The 21,032-nt window shown below is 46.3% G+C and overlaps 1 protein-coding gene across 1 annotated transcript in view; it reads left to right on the top strand.

Annotated features, from left to right (window-relative positions):
* The window catches only part of prkcab (protein kinase C, alpha, b), a 44,530-nt gene that overhangs the window by 20,967 nt on the left and 2,531 nt on the right, over positions 1-21,032 (top strand). Inside the window, exons 4-13 of the mRNA XM_088358059.1 lie at positions 9,345-9,456; positions 9,785-9,913; positions 16,713-16,869; positions 16,964-17,098; positions 17,340-17,433; positions 18,780-19,094; positions 19,567-19,658; positions 19,756-19,818; positions 20,523-20,661; positions 20,902-20,982. Of these exons, the coding sequence (XP_088214185.1) occupies positions 9,345-9,456; positions 9,785-9,913; positions 16,713-16,869; positions 16,964-17,098; positions 17,340-17,433; positions 18,780-19,094; positions 19,567-19,658; positions 19,756-19,818; positions 20,523-20,661; positions 20,902-20,982 (1,317 nt within the window). The remainder of the gene's footprint in view (positions 1-9,344; positions 9,457-9,784; positions 9,914-16,712; positions 16,870-16,963; positions 17,099-17,339; positions 17,434-18,779; positions 19,095-19,566; positions 19,659-19,755; positions 19,819-20,522; positions 20,662-20,901; positions 20,983-21,032) is intronic.

Raw genomic sequence — 21,032 nt, forward strand, 5'->3', positions numbered from 1 at the left:
AGCGGCCGGCGAGCTCGCGCACGCCGCCCGGTATCACCGGGAGGCCGGAAATAGCTTCAAGCCGAGCGGCTCGGCACTTTATAAGCACCGCGGAGGAGATCGCGGAGCCTCATTCGACTTCCAGCGGCCAGCGCACTCGCGCACGCCGCCTGGCACCACCGGGAGGCCGTGCGCACGCGCCAAGTGGCCGAAAATAGGTCCCGCCGAGCGGATCGGCACTTTATAAGCACCGCGGATGAAATCGCGGAGCCTCATTCGACTTCCAGCGGCCGGCGAGCTCGCGCACGCCGCCCGGCACATCCGGGAGGCCGTGCGCACACGCCAAGTGGCCGAAAATAGCTCCCGCCGAGCAGATCGGCTGTTTATAAGCAACGCGGAGGAGATCGCGGAGCCTCATTCGACTTCCAGCGGCCGGCGAGCTCGCGCACGCCGCCCGGCACATCCGGGAGGCTGTGCGCACGCGCCAAGTGGCCGAAAATAGCTCCCGCCGAGCGGATCGGCACTTTATAAGCACCGCGGATGAAATCGCGGAGCCTCATTCGACTTCCAGCGGGCCGCGCACCCGCGCACGCCGCCCGGTTCAAATTTTCTAAGTGCAACGCACAATGAGATGCATGAGAAACGGCCTTGGTTACCATCACATTTGAAGCGATGAATACGAAGTTAAATTTTATGACTCGGTGTATAAGTCGAGGTCGATTTTTTTCGGTCGATTTTGGATCGAAAAAGGTCGACCAATACACCGGCAAATACGGTAGTTGTAATTGTCTCCAATAGTATCTTTAAGTTATTACCGGAACAGAAGATGTTGGTGTCGTCCGCAAAAATAATCCATTTAAAGATAGTTGACACCTTACAAATATCATTTATGTACAGAATAAATAATATGGGGCCCAACACTGACCCCTGTAGGACTCCACAGGTAATGTCTAGGCATGATGATTATATGATTACCCATCTTAACAAACTGTTGTCTGTGAGTAATGTAACTTTTTAACCAGTTCAATACTACACCTCTCATCCCATATCTTTCCATTTTATACAATATGTTATGGTCAATGGTATCAAAAGCTTTTTTCAAATCAATAAATACTCCTACCGCATATTCCTTATTGTCAATACAGTTAGTTAGTTCTTCCGTCAAATCCATTAGTGACATAGTTGTTGATCTATTTGTTCTAATTCCATATTGGCTGTCAGTTAACAAGTTGTGTATCTCAGTGAAGCTATTCAGTCTCACAATGAAAAGCTTCTCCAAGATTTTAGAGAATTGACATAATAGAAAAACAGGTCTATAATTTATAAAGAGATGTTTATCCCCTGTTTTATACAGTGGGATAACCTTAGCCGTTTTCGTTTTGCTTGGGAAGGTACAAATTACAGATGTATCTCAGAGGATTTACCACTCCATCAACAACTTCCTTGATTAAGGCCATATCAACATCATTCCTATCTGTAGATGTTTTATTTTTGCATGATTTTATAATATCTAAAACTTCTTTCTCATCAACCGCTCTCAAGAACATTGAACTTGGATTAATTTCAATACCATCTCCTACTGCTCTTGCCAGCTCTATCGATGGGTCACTGATATCCTCAGCCAATTTCGGGCCTACATTCACGAAAAATGTATTCAAATCATTGACCGCATCTTCCATATTGTTTATGTTCTTGTCATTGTCCATGAAGCGTTCCGGATACTTTGTGTTAGCAGCTCCTTTCCGGATAATACTGTTTAAAATCTTCCATATCCCTTTACTATCATTTCTAATCTTTTCTGTTAACTTGCTGTAGTAATCCTTCTTGCGCATAATTTGCATCATCTTATTTTTTTATCTTTTGTACTTAATTTCTGTCTCTATGGTTCTATGCTTTATAAATTCTCGATACATAGAATTTTTCTTTTTATGGCATTTTGTAGACCTTTTGTGATCCATGGGGACTCTGTACAGGACTGTTTCAGAAAGTTATATTGTGATAGTTTATTTTCTGTAATGCAATTAAAAAAAACAAAAATGTCATACATTCTGGATTCATTACAAATCAACTGAAATATTGCAAGCCTTTTATTATTTTAATATTGCTGATTATGGCATACAGCTTAAGAAAACTCAAATATCCTATCTCAAAATATTAGAATATCATGAAAAAGCAAACTAGTAGGGTATTCAACTAATCACTTTGTCACGGATCGGAATGGAGCAGGGCGACCAAATGCAGCTTGGACCAGGGTTTATTGAAGGGAACTCAAAAGGCAAACTGACATGATTTAACAAACAATAACTTGACTGACTGACCGGGACGTGAAACAAGAAGACAGCAGGACATGACGACGACAGCAGGACATGACGACAACAGCAGGACATGACGTCGACAGCAGGACATGACGACGACAGCAGGACATGACGACGGCAGCAGGACATGACGACGGCAGCAGGACATGACGACGGCAGCAGGACATGACGACGGCAGCAGGACATGACGACGGCAGCAGGACATGACGACGGCAGCAGGCCATGACGACGGCAGCAGGACATGACGACGACAACAACACAATGATCCGACGGGGAGTGAGGAGCAGACAGGAATTAAATATAAAACATGAAACACGAGGCAGGTGACCACGGTTACATTGATTGAGGTAACACAGGAGGGGAGGGGCGACGCGAACAGAAACTATGGCAACCCAGACACATAGCAAAACTGGGGACGAGACGTGACACACTTGAATCATCTAATTAACTCGAAACACCTGCAAGGGTTTCCTGAGCCTCCAATCTTCTGTCAATAGATCTGCTCTGAAAGCACTCAGGGATTCTGATGTTCTCACCCTCCTGTAAACGTTACTTCCATCCTTTACATTATTACAATCACAGTCATAAACCACAAAAACAGGCAAATGGTCACTTATGTCATTCAGCAATAACCCACGAATGATATTGTTTTCCAAGTTATTTGTGAATATGTTATCAATGAGAGTGGCACAATGTGATGTTACTCTGCTTGGCTTGGTGATCATGGGCAAGAGACAAATACTAAACAATGTATCATAGAACTTGTCTGTCTGTTTATGTTTGTTGGGATTCAGAAGATCTATATTGAGATCACCACAGATGAAGTTCAGTTTCTGATTTGTATTGGGAAATAATCCCTCCATAATATCCTTAAAAATGTCAATGCTGGAACCAGGAGCTCGATGAACACAACTAACAATTACATTTCTTTTTTTTCCCATGTTGATTTCTACGGTAATACATTCCATTACATCAGCAATAGTTACAGTCATATTTTCGATCACCTTAAAGTTGAGATTCTGGTCACAAACAAGGCTACTCCCCCTCCCTTTTTATCCATCCTACTCTTGTACTTGAGTTCATAACCTTTTACCTCAAAATCTGCACCCTTCTTGGAGTTAATCCAAGTCTCAGAAATAGCTACAATATTGAATTGCTTCTTAAAATGGTATAAGTACTCCTTAATATGTTGAAAATTGGCGTAAAGGGTTCTGCTATTAAAATGGATAATTGACAGTCCTTGATTTACATTGATTTTGGCATTAAATTGGTCATCTGTATAATAACCACAATTGCTGTTTACATTCTTAAAGAAGTTGCTATCAGGGTCAATGTTATATTCAAATCCATGCATGTTCAGTGACTTCAACTATATCAGAAGAGTCTAATGCCATTTCAGTCTACAGTCATTTCCACAGGTAGCCAGTCCATAATAGACAGCATTGTTACCTTGTGTAGTTGTCAGATTGTCACTGATACTTGTTCAATTCTTCTAAACTTCTGACGATCATCACTCTGGATTCCTCTGGCGTTCCGTTCAGCTTTATATAAACTTTGCAGTTTACTGTCCATGTGGATTGGATCTTTCTGTTCTTTCGTAAAAAGCGAGCTTTCTTGGCGATATCCGCATTCTTTTTGGTCAAGTGCTCATTCAGGTAAACGTCAGATCCTTTCAGCAATTTTTTTTGTTTTAACAGTGCCGTTTTATGTTTTCGGTTTGCAAATCTCAGTATTACAGCAGGTTTGTCGCTGGTCCTTCTCTGCAGGAGTGGGTGACAGGCCTCTATGCTATGCCTGTCCAGTTCTATGCTCTTGGGTAGGAAAAAAGCTGTCACCTGTAGTTCCGCGCTGGTTGAGTTGGCCTGATTGGTCTCATCCAAACCCGCCACCGCCCAGGCAAATGACCGGGGTTTAATCGCAAGTCCAGTGACAATTACTATGTCATTCATTCTTGTGTATTGCTCGAGGTCCGACACTCGATTTTCCAAATGTGCAATTGTTTTCTCCTTCTCATTGAGTTGTAGTCGTAGCGTTCTAACTTCTTCAACCAAGTTAAGAATTATTTTCTGCCCCAGTCTGACGGCCTCCATCTCTGCAGTCAGAAAATCGAGCGCTTCCTTAAGCTCTTTTTTCCACGTTCGTCGGCATGGTAAAAAGGTGGTAAAAAGAGTGTCCGACAGAGTTTCAACACTGGCTCAGAGGCGCCGTGATGGCAGCGCGTCCAAGCTAGGTGGAAAATACTGCTCCAAGCGTATTTTCCTTTCACTCTTGAGATCCTTGGTTTTGTTAATTCCTCTCCACGTTCGTTTCTTTGGCTTTTGAAAGCTGCTGCGTGGTGAGCGTTAGATGCGTGGCGAGCGTTAGCTGCGTGGCGAGCGTTAGCTGCGTGGCGAGCGTTAGCTGCGTGCCTGTAAAGTACAAGAAATAGCGGCAGTACAGGGTTAAGAGTGCCTGGCACTAAGAACCAGTTCCAGATGGTGACTCTTCAGCTTAGCGTATTCAGCAGAGAGTGCGTGCATGAGTGCGTGCGTGAGACCACAACCAGGGAGCTGACCTATTCCAGCGTCTGGAGGCGGAGGCACAAGCAGCTCACTGTTTAATGTCACTGTCAGGGAGAGACCACAGGGGACATCAGTAGGGGGCGAGGTGGGGTGCCCGCAAAGCAGCCATGACTTTTTTGTTTTTTACCTGAATTGAAATCTAAAAATTAAGTTTTCCCTCGAGCACTTTTCCTTGAGCACTATCCACGCCATCTTGTTTTGGCCACAAATATTCTCTGCCTCTTTTTCTTGCTCTGACTTGCATTGCATCACTTCTAGTAGAGCTTAATTCTGCGGTACGACACTGAACACATGCAAGTCTAAATCCGGATTTGCCGGTTTGCTGTAAAAAAAACAAAAACAAATCAATCAGCTTCCCTCCCTGTCCTCAACCATTGCACACGCTGACTGTCACCCAAATTAACCCCCCACCCCCACCCAGGGGAGTTCATTTATGGATGTTCACGCACGAGTAATTTGCAGGTGTCGCCTGACATGCTCCTGTTTTTTTGGGCCAAACTTACAAATTTATTATCTCGGCATATACATCAAGAACCAAAGATAAACATTAGAAGGTGAAATTACAGCCGTTTCTTATATAAAGGATAACAAGCGGAATGAAAAGGATTTGACATTCGTTGACTGAAAACGAGGCAAAAACTAGACTGAGCTGAAATAATTGCCATTTTTGTGGTAGACGGTGGAATTGTATACCCAAAATAAAGGCCAGGCCAACCAAAATTGAGTTACAAACCAGGAGTGCAAAGCTGTGTGCATTTATCTTGAGTGAATTGTACTGTCACAGGTCATCTCATCGTCTCATGTCTCATGTCTTACATCCCTTCAATTTATCGGAAGAGTAGAGATCGTACGGATAATCCGACCTTCACCACTCGCTAACACCTTGAGGATTAGCGACCAACCATGGGCCGCTCGCTGATCTTTTGCCGTTAGAGTAACAAGTCTCCGATTAACTGACAGATAGGAGAAAAAGGATGTCAGTCAACAAGTAGGCGAGGGCCTCGGATAAAGTGATGAGATGCATAAACTGCCTGTATTTTAGTTGGTTGGGAGCAAATCTGTTCTTTCACCGCTTCGGACAAAGGCAACAAAGAACAGCTGTTCGCCTTACGCAATTTCCCCCAAAAGAACAGTGAGCTTGCGCACACGTAGCATTTGTAATCGTCTGTAGTTTCATTTTGACATTGCCTTATTGGCCTGTGGTGTTCCCCAGGGGTCAAGTCCGGGACCCCTATTGTTCAATCTGTACATACTTTGAAATTGAATTGAATCAAATGAATTGGGCTTCACAAAAGCAGACATGGCATGCCACGCATTTATTCAAAAATTATTTCGAGTGGACATTTCGAAGCACGATCAAGATAATCAAATCCCAACACATTATTGTTGCAGATGGCCACTGTGGATTAGCATGTGTTTAATTACATCCCCAGCTGCAAAGGAGCTCACACTCTTTTTATCTTATGTATGCCATAAGCTTCATGCACAAACCGCAATCCCCTGGTTTTGTTGCCTTATTGATGTCTCCGTACCCCGAGAGCCCTCCGCTCTGTGCGTTCATCCTCGGCCAAGATAAAAGATGATTACGATCCAATCGTGTGAGTGTATTGCAATGATAATGATAATGGATGGTGATGTCATTGTCGCTTCATAGCGACATCCTCTCTTCTCAGATGACATGAACGGCTTTCTTACGTTAGTTGTGTTTATCCAGGTTGTCGCTCTGTCAACAATTCCATGGAGTTGATCATATTTGTTCAAATTCAAATGCGAATCTAGGTTGTCTATCGTGTGACCCCCCGCCCCCATAGGCAATCTATGTCAACAGACGTTTCGACTTCTCAGGTTGTGTCATTTCGCTGCTGAACAGTAAGCTTCAGTGTTCTCCTGTCGCTGGCGCCTGATATGTTTTCGGAATGCTCCGCTCACAGCCGTGGATGAGAGGTTGTGATGAATGAGAAGTCAAAGCGGTGCTTGTGAGAAAACCTTGTTGAGCAAAGTCCAAACCAGATGAATTTGGATGTGTTCCAGACTGTAAGTCTAAGAGCTGTCCCTAAATTTAGCCGTGCTATAAGTCAACATATGCGGGCAAGTGTGAGAGAGACACGGGAGGAGGAGAGATGGCGAGCAATATCCACCTGGGGATCCTTTCGTCTCTGTTTCCATGGCAATGTCCCACTGATTAACGTGCAGGTACGTAAAAAGAAAGTTTCCTGGAGTGGAAGCGTTAATAAAAGCACGAGTAAAAGGAGGACTACGTGCGGCAAAGCACCTCGGGGGAACAGAGAGGATGACTGATGGCCACTGAAGTTCTGCTTCTCTGCATTTTGCCCCCTTAAAACTTTGACAACATTCTTCAATGCAAGTGTTCACCGCATAGCCATTTTGTGCTCTATTTATGGTTCTTTTCTACACAGTAAGTTGCATGAACGATGCTTAATGTCGGGCTTCAAAGCCGCGTCAAACTGGACTCGGCCATAATACAAATTTGACTGAATGCTGAAAGATCTCGGAAAAGATCGCAATGTAAAACAAGCTTCGCATCCTCGCTGCGTTTGATGATGACAATTGGGTTGCGATAAAAGATGCAGGCTGCCAACAGGAGTCGTATTTAAAGGCCCAAACAGCATCATCCCGCTCCTTGAACGACACCATTGATCGATCATGCGCAGTCTATGTCCCCGTCCTTCACCTCCTCCTGTCACGTCTCGCCCCCAGTTTTGCTATGTATCTAGGTTGCCATAGTTTCTGTTCGCGTCGCCCCTCCCCTCCTGTGTCACCTCACTCAATGTAATCGCGGTCACCTGCCTCGTGTTTCGTGTTTTGTATTTAAGTCCTGTATGCCCCTCACTCTCCGTCGGATCATTGTGTGTTGTTGTTGTCGTACTGTCTTGCTGCCGTCCTGTCCTGCTGTCTTTTTGTTTCACGTCCCGGTCAGTCAGTCAAGTTATTGTTTGTTAAGTCATGTCAGTTTGCCTTTTGAGTTCCCTTCAATAAACCCTGTTCCAAGCTGCATTTGGTCGCCCTGCTCCATCCGCTCCGTGACACCTCCGTAGTGCGGATCAACGGCCACACTTGGCGGCGGCGTGCCACTTTGCCACTGTCGCCGTCTGGGGTGGGGGAAAATAAACGGCCCTGGGTCCTTTCGTTTGGGAACAGGGGGAGAGAAGTCACGGGGGAGTGGCAACAGTGAGTGGGGTGAGCTTCAGCAGATGGCAAAGGACCAATTCATCATTGTTTGGACTCATCGCAGATGGTTTGGGGTCTTGAAGGCTCGCATCTTCTCTGGTCTATTTGTGCTCCTGTACAACTCGGATCTGATTCCCAGTTTCGCTCCTTGCGTGCAAGTTCCCAGCCAAAAACAAATGAAAGAACGAAAGCTGGTCACGCGCTGTATATCGTTTGAAGGATTTGTGTGCTTCAAGATACAGAGATGGGGACTCGAGTCACTGTGACTTGGACTCGAGTTGACTCGAGTCGCTGTTTTGATGACTTGTGACTTGACAAAAAATGAAATGAGACTCGACTTGGACTTGGAAGTTAAAGACTCTGGACTTGACTTGAGACACGATGACTTGAATGACTTCAGTGTTATTTAGTTTATGTTTTCAGTTTGAATATAAAATTAATACATTTAAAAAAATATCTATAACACGGTAGGAGCGCAGGCTGAGAATGGCATCATGATTGGATCACTACCCTGTCAATCAATCAGTCGTGCCCTCTCTACCTACCGAATGTGTTTATCACGCCCCTTTATATCAGACATGTGCAAACATGTCAGCGGGAGCGGTACCACGAGTCATCACCTTCGGCTATCGCAATTACTTTTATGACGGCAAAAGACGGACAGCACAGTGCGAGATACGCAACAAAAACATTTCTGACAATGTTGAAAATTGAGGTTTATAGAGCTCTGGTGTCTCCAGATGTTACAGATGAAATATAAAATGTTTCTAATGCTGTTTGTGTTTCTTCTTTCAGATTTTTTTCAGATTATTTTTTCATATTTGCAACTCAAATGTGTCAGACACTGTCGGCAGACGTTCATTTGTTTAGATTGAGCTGTCGATAAATCATTGTATGAGGTAATTTATTTATTGTTTGATTCCATGGTGTATTGTACTGAATATCAGTAATTACAGTGCAAATCCAAATTATTGTCATTTTTTTAAACAGGTTAGACACATTGGACAATGATGGTTACTTAAAGTTACTGATATCTTGTCTTTTCACTACTAAGATCAGATTCTGCGGGTAAAATTGCAATAATAATGTGACTTGACTTGGACTTGACTTGGACTTGACTTGACCAACTTAAGGACTTGACTTGACTTGCCTAAGAAAAAAATGACTTGGGACTTACTTGAGACTTGAAGGTTAAGACTTGAGACTTACACATGTGTGACTTGGTCCCATCTCTGTCAAGATACGATCAGTGGTCTTAGCGCTAAGATGCTAAGTATGCTTCCCGCTGCGATGCTTATAGGATCCCCGAAGCAAGCACAAGTTCAAGATCCATTCCTACGGCAGCCCCACCTTCTGCGACCACTGCGGTTCGCTGCTCTACGGCCTCATCCACCAGGGCATGAAATGTGACAGTGAGTATGGCGTCCGCATGGCTGCATGGTCGCACGGCTACATGGCCGCATGACTTCTCCCTCAGAGCAGATGGGACAGTTACAAACTGACCTTACGGCACAGTTTCCACTCTGGTGCCTTTTGCTCTGTGTTTCAACGTACGACCCACGTTTCTTATGACAGCAAAGGAGGGCCACGGGAAGTCAACAACTTTGCGTACCCTTTTGGGGCATATCCTGGTTCACTGCATATCAAATGAACAGACGGATGGATCCTCCCCTCAGTCCCCCATTTTCCTCCCCTGCATCACTTTTGTTTAAAAGCTAACACCTCTTGCTCTCCCTCCAGCCTGTGACATGAACGTGCACAAGCAGTGCGTGGTCAACGTGCCGAGCCTGTGTGGGACCGACCACACCGAGCGCCGGGGTCGCCTCTTCCTCAAGATCGAAGTCGGCGGCGACAGGCTACACGTCACAGGTGGGTCCTTGTGGTACGTGACGGCTAGTGTTTCCAACCTGTCCTGGGTTTTCCTGATTGGCCCAGAATTTCATGGTCTGTGCCAGAAATAAAAAAATAAAAAATATGGGACACCAAGATGTCCCGGAATTTTGTACATGTTGTGCAAAATCTGTCTTGCAGTTTAATTGTAGTGTGCCTACGTCCATAAACTTGTGCACAGCCATATTGGCTCTAGAACAGTGGTTCTTAACCTTTTTGGAGGTACCGAACCCCATCAGGTTCATATGTGCATTCACCGAACCCCTCTTGGGCGGCGGGGGGCTACCGATGTGTTCGGTCATCCGTGGACGGGGGGGGTTGGGGGGGGGTGCTACCGGTGTGGATGGACGGCGGGGCGGGGCAGGGGCGGGGCAATGACATACCAGCGCTGCCGAACCCCTGAAGCCGACTCACCGAACCCACTGCTCTAGAAAAATGACAGCATACTCATTTGTGTTGGTGGGGTGGCGGGCAGTGGCGGCTCATTCGGAATGGTAAGATGGAAACGGAGTGTGTGTCGTATACAGAGAGAGAGAAAGGAAAGGATCCAGTGACTAAAAAGAGTGACGTTTTATCGTAAAAATGGGTGGAGACACGGATGACGAGGGTGCTATAGAAGGTGATGACAGGCCAGTAAAGAAAAAATATAAACGCCCAACATGTTTTAACAATGACTGGTTAAAACAGGAGAAATGCACTATTTGGCTAAGACCATGCCCAAGTAATCTATTATATGCAAGGTGCTCCCTGTGCCCAGCGAAGATTCCCTTCAAATATTGAGGTAAAACTGCATTAGATGATCATGCCAAGATTAAAAACATCATAATCGAACCCAGCCAAGTGTCAGACTTGGTTCAGGGAGAGGACTCGAATGCAGAGTGCCAACAAAAGGTAATTATTCGAACAGGCTGGAGACAGCAAAAAACCAAAAGCGCCTCAAAAAGAGGGAAACACAAGGCTGGAGACAGCAAAAACCAAAAGCGCCTCAAAAAGAGGAAAAACACGGTGGCAAAAAACAAAACGGAAAAACACAGAGCTCAGGCTTGACAAAAAGGTATCTTCTAAACTAGGTTCTCTAAAGGGGTATCTGTAACTCACGCGATCGCTGGTGCTCAAGACAAGACAAGACGCACTGGCACAAGACAAGGGGAAGACGCTGGCTAAATACACACAGAAGGGTGAGGACACAGGTGCAGACAATTAGGACCAAGGACACAGGTGCACACAATTGGGATCAGGGAAGACAAGTAGACTGTCGCACAGAGGAAGGACCCACGAACTGAAACGAGAGGAGAGTTACCAAAACAAAACAGGAAGTGACAATACGACAAACAGGACAAGACAACAACAACCACAAAACATGACAGCATGACACCAAGAGCAGCAAGCAGCAGAGGCACAGGCAAGCACAAGCAAAGCACTCACCACACTCTAAGTCTAAGCAACCTGGTAATTTGTTTGACATTACACTTCACATTGTTACATTTGGTTATTCTTACAGACTGTGGAAAAATTACATTACTTATTTTTATTCCACATAAGTAAACCGAACCTAATTATTTATTCAAACGAATTTAAGAGCCCTTGGAGTCTCTTAAGGGTGGCTCGGTGGCGCACTGGTTAGCACGTCCCCCTCACAGTTAGGAAGATGCGGGTTCGATTCCACCAGCCCTTCCTGTGTGGAGTTTGCATGTTCTCCCCGTGCCTGCATGGGTTTTCTCCGGCCACTCCGGTTTCCTCCCACATGCCAAAAACACGCCTGGTAGGCCAATTGAGCACTCCAAATTGTTCGTCTGTGTGGGCAACCAGTTCAGGGTGTCCCCCGACTATTGCCCGATGACTGCTGGGATAGTCTCCAGCACGCCCGCGACCCCCGTGGGGACAAGCGGTACAGAAAATGGATGGATGGATGGATGGATGGATGGATGGATGGATGGATGGATGGATGGATGGATGGATGGATGGATGGATGGATGGATGGATGGATGGATGGATGGATGGATGGATGGATGGATGGATGGATGGATGGATGGATGGAGTCTCTCAACATGAGCGGATGGCTGCTGCACTTGCAATATGTGCTTCAAAGCGGAAGCGTTATGTAAAATTGACATTGAAAGCAATTTCAAAAGAAACACAGTAAAGGGAAATTTGTTCCTCAAAGTAATGTTCTCTGTTGAACTGAGTTGAGATGGCATCACTCCATTCAGGTGGCCCAAAAAAAACACCCCCACTGCCACGATTTTCTCCCAGAGACTACAGTTGAAGCGTTTCCGTGGTGACCATTGTGATACACTCGCATGCACATGTCTCGCTCAAGCAGAGAGGCGAGAGTGCAGCTCTCCATCAGAGGGGACCAATTCAACTGCTCTTAACGTTGAGCAAAGAGAAGGTGGCCACCATTCAGAAAAAGGCCCCGTCCTGTTTTTACGTACCAAATATGCATATTCACATTGATCAAAGTGTAATTGCTTGTATATCAGCGTGTGACAAGTGCGATGTATATTTGTGCGTGTGTGCATGCGCCTGTCGTCTACTTTGGACATCGTTTCCTCGTCATTTTGCTGTCCGTGATGTATGAGCCGAAATAATCGCAGAACATGTATTCAAAAGTTCAGAAGCAGCAGTCTCGGTCGGGTCGGGAGTAGTAGTTATGTGTTGCAGCACCGTTTGTGTCACGAACAACACTGCTAATTGTTAGCCTGCGGATTTATGCAGTTGGTGTTAGCATTCAGAGAGCAGAGGTTAAGCAACTCATTAGCAACTTTAAGTAAAAAAACAAATAGCACGTCCGCCTCACAGTTAGGAGGGTGCGGGTTCGATTCCACCTCCGGCTCTCCCTGTGTGGAGTTTGCATGTTCTCCCCGGGCCCGCGTGGGTTTTCTCCGGGCACTCCGGTTTCCTCCCACATCCCAAAAACATGCTTGGTAGGCCGATTGAGCACTCCAAATTGTTCCCTAGGTGTGTTGCGAGTGCGGATGGTTGTTTGTCTCTGTGTGCCCTGCAATTGGCTGGCAACCGGTTCAGGGTGTCCCCCGCCTACTGCCCGTTGACGGCTGGGATAGGCTCCAGCACGCCCGCGACCCCCGTGGGGACTAAGCGGTTCAGAAAATGGATGGATGGATGGATGGATGGATGGATGGATGGATGGATGGATGGATGGATGGATGGATGGATGGATGGATGGATGGATGGATGGATGGATGGATGGATGGATGGATGGATGGATGGATGGATGGATGGATGGATGGATGGATGGATGGATGGATGGTTTTGTGTTCAGTTTGAGCAGTGCAGACACAGTTTCTTGTTTTTGTTGGTTTGTTTTTTGTCCCTCCTCTGGCTCCAGCAGACAAGTGGCGGGCTTCTGTTCAGCGTTGACTTGATGAAATCATGCCAGTCAACAAAAGCGACAAATCTCTCGCCACTTCCTGGTTCCCCCCCTCACACTGACTCTCCAAATTGTCACATAGAGTTTGCCTATCCCTCAGCTTCATTCCGCTGCCCAGGCACAACTTTTCCTGGACCTTGATCCACTTGAAAGAGATGCCTTTTTTTGCTTTTTCATGAATACTTTTGACTATAGACCGTGTTGCTCATTTCTTCCTCATCCCGCCTTTGGTCATTGTTGCTAAGGTCTACCCCCTCACCTACTGCAGCCCCCTCCCCTCTTTTTTGTCATCTTTCCTTTGCAGAAGAGACAAATAACCCGAGGGCATCGGCAGATGTCTTATTTTGAAGTGCCAAGAAAAGGCCTGTACACATACACACGCATGCACGTGTGCTCGCACACACACACACACACACACACACACACACACACACACACACACACACACACACACACACACACACACACACACGCACACACACACACCTACACACACACACACTTACACACACATGCGTGCACTGAAAGGGCATCTGAGGTTCAGACACACAGCGGTTGACTTGCTCTGGCTGACATGCTCGCCTCGGGTTCGAAGCACAGGCAGGGAAAAATCCGTCGATGCTCTCGGGCTTGTCAAGCAAATGTGCGCACAATTCCAGGAACCATCAAAAGTGCACAAAAATACAGATATGCGGTCTGGCACGGTGAGGACAAACGGGACACTGGAATGGTTAAAGAAAGCGTCTCAATCCAATTGAAGTTACATTGGCCCGCATTGCGAGGGGCCAGGGAAAATTCAATTGTCATGGCAACACAGAGGCCGAACTCTGATTGGACAACAAAAAAAGCCAACATACATGTTGAACATTTGCTGCAAGCAAGAGAAAGTAGCAAATGAGGAGAATGGGCAGCATCGCAGCATGCTGGCTCGGAGTGCAGGAGGGATGCGGCCACCCAGCCCTCGACCCCCCCCAACTTATCAGACATTCTTAACTGGCACATGGCATTGTTATGCAACAATGCATTTGAATTTCAAAGCCTTTCGTGCCACGATGCCGGCGGCCTGCTGCTGCTGCTGCTGCTGCTGCTGCTGCTACTGCTGCTGCTGCTGCTGCTGCTGCTGCGCCGCACGCAGCCGCCCAAACCAGGAGCACATTTGGCTGGTTTTATTTTGGGTGGCAACCAACGATTGGGCTCAGCTGTTGGGGGAAAAAAAAAAAAAAACGTTTTACGTACATACCCTCCAGTGACGGTTTCTATGTGGCACCCCCTCTACTTCTATTTTAACGGTCATTTTATCTTTTGCACAAATCTTGTGCATAGAAGGATATGAAATAGGATTTGTTAAACAAAAAGAAAACAGCTGGACAGGTTTTAATTTTCTAAGTTTTATTAATAGAACACAGAAAATTCAAACCCTTCCAACATGTTTTTGCTATTGAACCAAACAGGAAACAAAAAACAACATTTGTTTATCAATCAATAAAATTGAAATTCAAACTACAGCCACGATAGTAGTATAACACTCATTTCATGTGACAATTCAGCACCGTAAGAACTTTATTTATAAAAATGTAGTAATTAAATCAAAATAAGTCTTGAAAGCCATAGTGGCATTCACACGCAAGAGCACAGTCGCTAAATATTTTACCTTTGAAGGGCAGGAAAATGCATCGTTTGTTCTTATCGGGAACTTTTGAAGTCCTAAAGAGCGCATGCGGACATATTCTTCCACGCTGTTGGCCAACTAGCACGCAAGGAAACACGCGGCAAGTGGCTCTTGTGGTAGCTAAGCAACAACAGACGGTCGAGATGGTTCTCCCTCCATCACACTTTTGTTGTGCGTGGCGCTTGTTAGCAATGCGGACAGCACAAGTTTATGGACAGCCGCTCGGATGATATATCTTTGTCGTCATTTGTAAGACAAAGAACCGGGGCCTCTGGTACGCGTCTTTCGGCCAGGCCCATTCAAGCGGCCAATATTAGTTCTTAGAGAGAAGAGAACAAAAAAAGGGATAATTTTTGTTTGTTGTCAAGTAGCGCACAGTTTGCCTCACTGCTGATGTAACAAGTGCTGAGATGTTAAGACGAGCAGAGCAAATAAATTATCTGCTCTTTAGTATCGGCCACTTGAGCATTTCTTCAATATTCTTGACATCCATCTCAAGGTCGTACTAATTGGCCAAAAGTGCCACTAGGAGTGTGTGTGGGGGGGAGGGGGGGGGGCGCTGGTGTGACTCGTGTGCTGGTGAAGAAATGCTCTCACGCTTTTGTTTTCCTCCGCTTGTCATTTGTGCGCGTTGGTTTGCTTGATTTGGGATGTGAAAAGTTGCTTTGGTGTTGCCATGGAAGTGTGCGCGATGGGAGGGGGTGTGATGGCGTGGGCCGCTCAGCTTTCTCATGTCCTCCTCGCACTTGATTTGTGTGCACGTCTCGTGACATCATTGGCGTCTTTCGGTGCGTGCGACTGACTTCTGTCATGGGAGTGATGCGACGGAAGGGACGAGGCGGCGATTCTATGAAATTTGAAGTCAATTAGGAATCAAACTCAACGGTTGAGGCTGAGTCACACGCATTGGGGGAAAAGGTAAACATTGGTGACGTTGACGCTTTTCATACACAGCCACTCTACTGCCCTCTGTTGGTAGAAAGTAACGTGGGAAGTTCATTCAAAGCATAGCATTTTTCCTTAGAGACAGCAATCTTGTTTCATAATGAGTTCATTTGTTTTTATTGAAATATTTAAGTATCCACTGTTAAAAATGAAGGAAAACGTAACTATGAAAGCAGTGTTTTCTTGTTGCTTGTGAACTAACCTCCAATAAAGAAAGTTCAATAAAATAATTGGAATAAAATCAATAGATACACAAAAGATAGACAAAAGACACCCTTTTATGATGACGTGTCTGTTTTTGACCTCCTGGAAGATTTCATTTGTTGATGCTTTTGTTACATCTCAAAAGATCAGGAGAGTGTCTGGCCATTAACTGTAGATACTGTCACCATGGTGAAAGTGGTAAGCTCTCGTCCCCCCCACCCCCAACCACCACCACCAACACACACACGCACACACTCCTTTTCCATTGCTGTTGCTATGTAACAGACTTCTTCTCTTTGCCATTTGCCAGTTCTTGCACCGGCAAATGTCAGACTTCGCCTGACGCAAAATGCCCAAGTAGTATTGGTGACGTCAACACGTAGTCAATACACACACACACACACACACATGCACACACCTGCACACGCACACACACACACACACACACACACACACACACACACATATATATACACACACACACACACACACTGCTCTTTTTGGGGGAGAAAGAAACAAGCATGTGTCCAAGTTGTTCTCATCTCCTCTTGCCTCCCTACCTCCTGCAGTGGGCGAAGCCAGGAACCTGATCCCCATGGATCCCAACGGTTTATCGGACCCTTACGTCAAACTCAAGCTCATCCCTGATCCAAAGAACGAAACCAAACAGAAGACCAGGACCATCCGTTCATCCCTGAATCCATGCTGGAACGAGTCCTTCACCTTGTGAGCGATGCGCCCATGCGCCACACTGCTGCTTTTCTTTTTGATGCCGATATGAATACAAACTGCAAAAAAAATTGTCCTTGTGTGTGCTCAGTAAGCTGAAAGTGTCGGACAAGGACCGCCGTCTGTCCATCGAGGTGTGGGACTGGGACCGCACCACCCGGAACGACTTCATGGGTTCCATGTCGTTCGGAGTGTCCGAGCTGATGAAAGCGCACACGTGCGGCTGGTCGGTCGCCTTTCGGCGCAACGCTCGCATTTGCCGCATTTTGACAAACAGAGGCAAAGTCTAGAAACTCCGCTTCCATCATTCAGGGCAGCATGACGCGTGGCATACGACGATTGTTTACCACACGGGGAACATCGGGCGGTTGCAATAGTTTGTTTGACTTTAGAGGCAATTGAGTGAATTTGGAGGGAGCCGTCCTCCTTGGATGAAAACAAATGTCATGTGTGCGCGTCTCTCTAAGGTACAAGTTGCTGAACCAAGAGGAAGGCGAGTACTACAACGTACCCATCCCGGAGGTGGACGAGGTGGATTTGGAGCTCCGACAAAAATTTGAGGTGAAGCGAGCCCCAAGGAGGTTCACTTGCACATTCACAAGCCAAATGAAAAATTTGTTGTGGAGTTTAACAAGTCAAAGTCATACATATATATGTATATTCACATATCATATTCACCGCAAAGCAAAATTTGTCACGTATAATTTTATCATTTAAGTTTGATGAAGTTCTCATCCCGCAGTACACATCAGTAATCAATATTATCTTTGTAAAGGCAGAATTTGTAATCTGGGTCAAATGATATAGTGGCCCAATGAAAAAAAATAACGGAACTATTGCCCGTCTCGCCACACGGCTTTCTTTCTTTTCAGCCGACCTGCCTTTCGCCTTTACGGGAAGTGGCGCGGTTGCCGTGGAAACAAGCGCCGGTTACCCAGACGCGGTCAAATGTGACAGCGTTCGTTTGCAGCCGTGCCTTCGATGCTCTGACAACAGCAGCGTTCTTGTCGAGGCTTTGCTCGCTATGCTGAAACTACAAAACAAAACAAAACAAAACAAAACAAAAAACACAGCTAACCAGTGAGTTTTTTTCTCCCCCGTAGGCCTGCCAGTTAAATATCCACAATCTGAAGGTAGCCACTCTGCCTGTGTTTCCCTATTTCTCAATGCTCTACTCCGGATTGTTTGTGTTTGTGCGTCCACAAGTGAATATGAGTCACCGACACTGCCCCCACCTGCCTGACAGACCGACTCGACTCGACTCGACTCGGTTCGGCTCTATTTGACGCGACTTGGCTCGACTCGACTCTGCGTGCGCTTGGCCCAAGGCCGCGACGCAGGCCACAAACAAGGACGACGACGCTCAAACAACACACACAAAAAAACAAGAATCTGCAGCATTGCCTCCACATGCTCGACACATCACTGTCAAGAAAAAACATTGAATCTGTAATTGTGTCTATTATGCGTTCAAAAGAAGAAAGTTGTGCCTTTCGGAATCAAGTCAGGACATTAGAAACAATAAGTTCACTGTCTTTCTCTTGCAGCGTTATGTTCATGTATTTTTATGTATGCATGATTTTTTTTCCGTTGGGTCCTTGATACTAGAAACACTGTTTTGTGCAAAAGACGACCATTTTGTCTAATAAGAAGCTTCTTGAACTCTAACCTTTGCTACGCCCGTCCCCTTGAGAATTCAGTAGGATTTAGTCACCAAAGCACATTTTGGAACCTGTTGTTTTGTTAGCGTAGCGTCGGTTCCGCCGCTCATCCGGTACAATTTCCTACTCAATTCTCTCAGCTGTTCACTTTTTGTGCGACGGCCGCCTTGGTCACAGAAAAGGTGGCCTGTTTGGACGTCGGTGACCAAAGGCGTCGTCATCCACGAGCGCTTTTGATTACTGTAGAAAGCCAAGATGGGCCACGGCAAGAAAGTCATCACGCCTTCGGACCACCGGCGTTTCAGCTTCCCGTCGGGCAACACCGAGCGTCTGCGTCTAAGCGACTTCAACTTCCTAGCCCTGCTGGGCAAAGGGAGCTTCGGCAAGGTGATGCTGGCCGAGATGAAGTCTACCGAGGAGCTGTACGCCATCAAGATCCTGAAGAAGGACGTGGTCATTCAGGACGATGACGTGGAATGCACCATGGTGGAGAAGAGGGTGCTGGCGCAGAGGGACAAGCCGCCCTTCCTCACGCAGCTCCACTCCTGCTTCCAGACTGTGGTGGGTGCAAACACGCACATGTAATTTCACCAATCACCACTAGATAGCAGGCAAGCGTGTCGTCGTTGCACTTTGCTCTTCTACTGTGCTACAACGCCAGTTGGCCTAATCATTTTTGGGAGGATTTGGAATGAGATGCAGGACAAACTCAATAATATTCCTTTGTTTTGTTTGGTGTCCTCCAACATCACAAAAACATGGCTGGTAGGCTGATTGAGCACTCCAAATTGCCCATAGGTGTGAGTGTGAATGGTTGTTCGTCTATGTGTGCTCTGCGATTGGCTGGCAACCTGTTCAGGGTGTCCCCCGCCTATTGCCTGACGACTGCTGGGACAGGCTCCAGCGTACTCGCGACCCCCCTGAGGACAAGCAGTCCATAAAATAGATAGAAGTTTTGTTTGGGTGGTGGGGGAGGGCTTGGTTTGCTCTTAGTTGAACTATCGTGCCACTCAGTAGTCTCCTTTGTGTTTAGGATCGCCTTTACTTTGTAATGGAGTACATCAACGGAGGAGACCTCATGTATCATATTCAGCGGATGGGCAAGTTCAAGGAGCCACAGGCCGTGTATGTTGTTCTTTTTTCCTTGTCTTTTTCCATCCATCCATGACTGCGATGCAATACGACTTGAGTCATTATATATTCTCCGCTTTGTTCCCAACAGGTTTTATGCAGCCGAGATCGCCGTCGGGCTATTTTTCTTGCACCGGAAAGGAATCATCTACAGGTAGGCGGAATCCCCTCTCCCAGCATCAAAATACATACATACCATGCATGACCAAACTCATATAAGACTTTTCAGTTAAACATCTTAGACAGCTTGAAAACACTATTTGGAAGCAACTAGTGTATATTTGTTTCTGTAAAAGTGCACACACAATGTTGAAGGGGCTATTCATTCAGTGCTCCACAAAAAGTAGGCCAACCAGACATCCAAACGTGTCCGTGATCCGTAGCAGCTTGGGAAGCCGCTAGTTTGTGCACTCTACGTCAGAATCCAAAACAAGACCCATCCAGTCATGTCCAGTCGATTCGAATAGGAAACAAAAATCCAGCGACGTCCACTCGATCACCTGTTCCCATTCACGGCGATCAAAATGAGTTCTTTTATGAGCTCGTAATCAAATCAATTTGCACTTGCTTCAAAACGTGATTCATTCAGCATGACCACAAGTTGAAACAAAGCAAAACTTGCCTTAACGCACTTGACACCATGACTTGGCGCTTTTGGGAGCACGTGCGCCGCTGTGCGCCCGAACTGGGAAACTCCACCCCAGAAAGAAAAAACAATAACAAGACTGTTCTCAGGGGCCAGCTATGTATGAAGGTCCTTACAGGCTCGAATGAAAGAGTAAAAAGAGAAAAGAAACGCTCAACAGCGTGTGGCTGTCACTGCATGCCCCTCCCTCCCTCTTCTCTTCTCCTCTCCAGAGACCTGAAGCTTGACAACGTGATGCTGGACTCGGAGGGCCACATCAAGATCGCCGACTTTGGCATGTGCAAGGAGAACATGTACAATGGCATGTCCACGCGCACCTTCTGTGGCACGCCCGACTATATCGCACCAGAGGTGAGGCGCGCAGGGTGAGGAAGCGCTCACCACGCCATCAACTCTCTGCGCACGCGGGTGCGTGCGTGTGACTGACATGCTCATTGGTAAACTGGGGCGCAGGGGAAAATGTCTTTGGTGGCGCCTCTGTGAATAGCTGGCTGTAGTTAATTTGCTGGGCTTGGAAGGCATGATTCCCCCCCCCCCCCCTCGACTCTGCCTGTTGTTATTTTTAAGCCTCGCTCTCCTTTTCTTCATCAGATCATTGCCTACCAGCCGTACAGCAAGTCAGTGGACTGGTGGGCATATGGAGTTCTGCTCTACGAGATGCTGGCAGGACAGGTAAAGAACCGCACTTCAATGAACGACATGAGATGCAGTCCCTTTATGAC

This window comes from Syngnathus floridae, chromosome 17, assembly GCF_059516105.1.
Source record: "Syngnathus floridae isolate MCC-2025c chromosome 17, RoL_Sflo_1.0, whole genome shotgun sequence".
In the NCBI taxonomy this organism is placed as follows: domain Eukaryota; kingdom Metazoa; phylum Chordata; class Actinopteri; order Syngnathiformes; family Syngnathidae; genus Syngnathus; species Syngnathus floridae.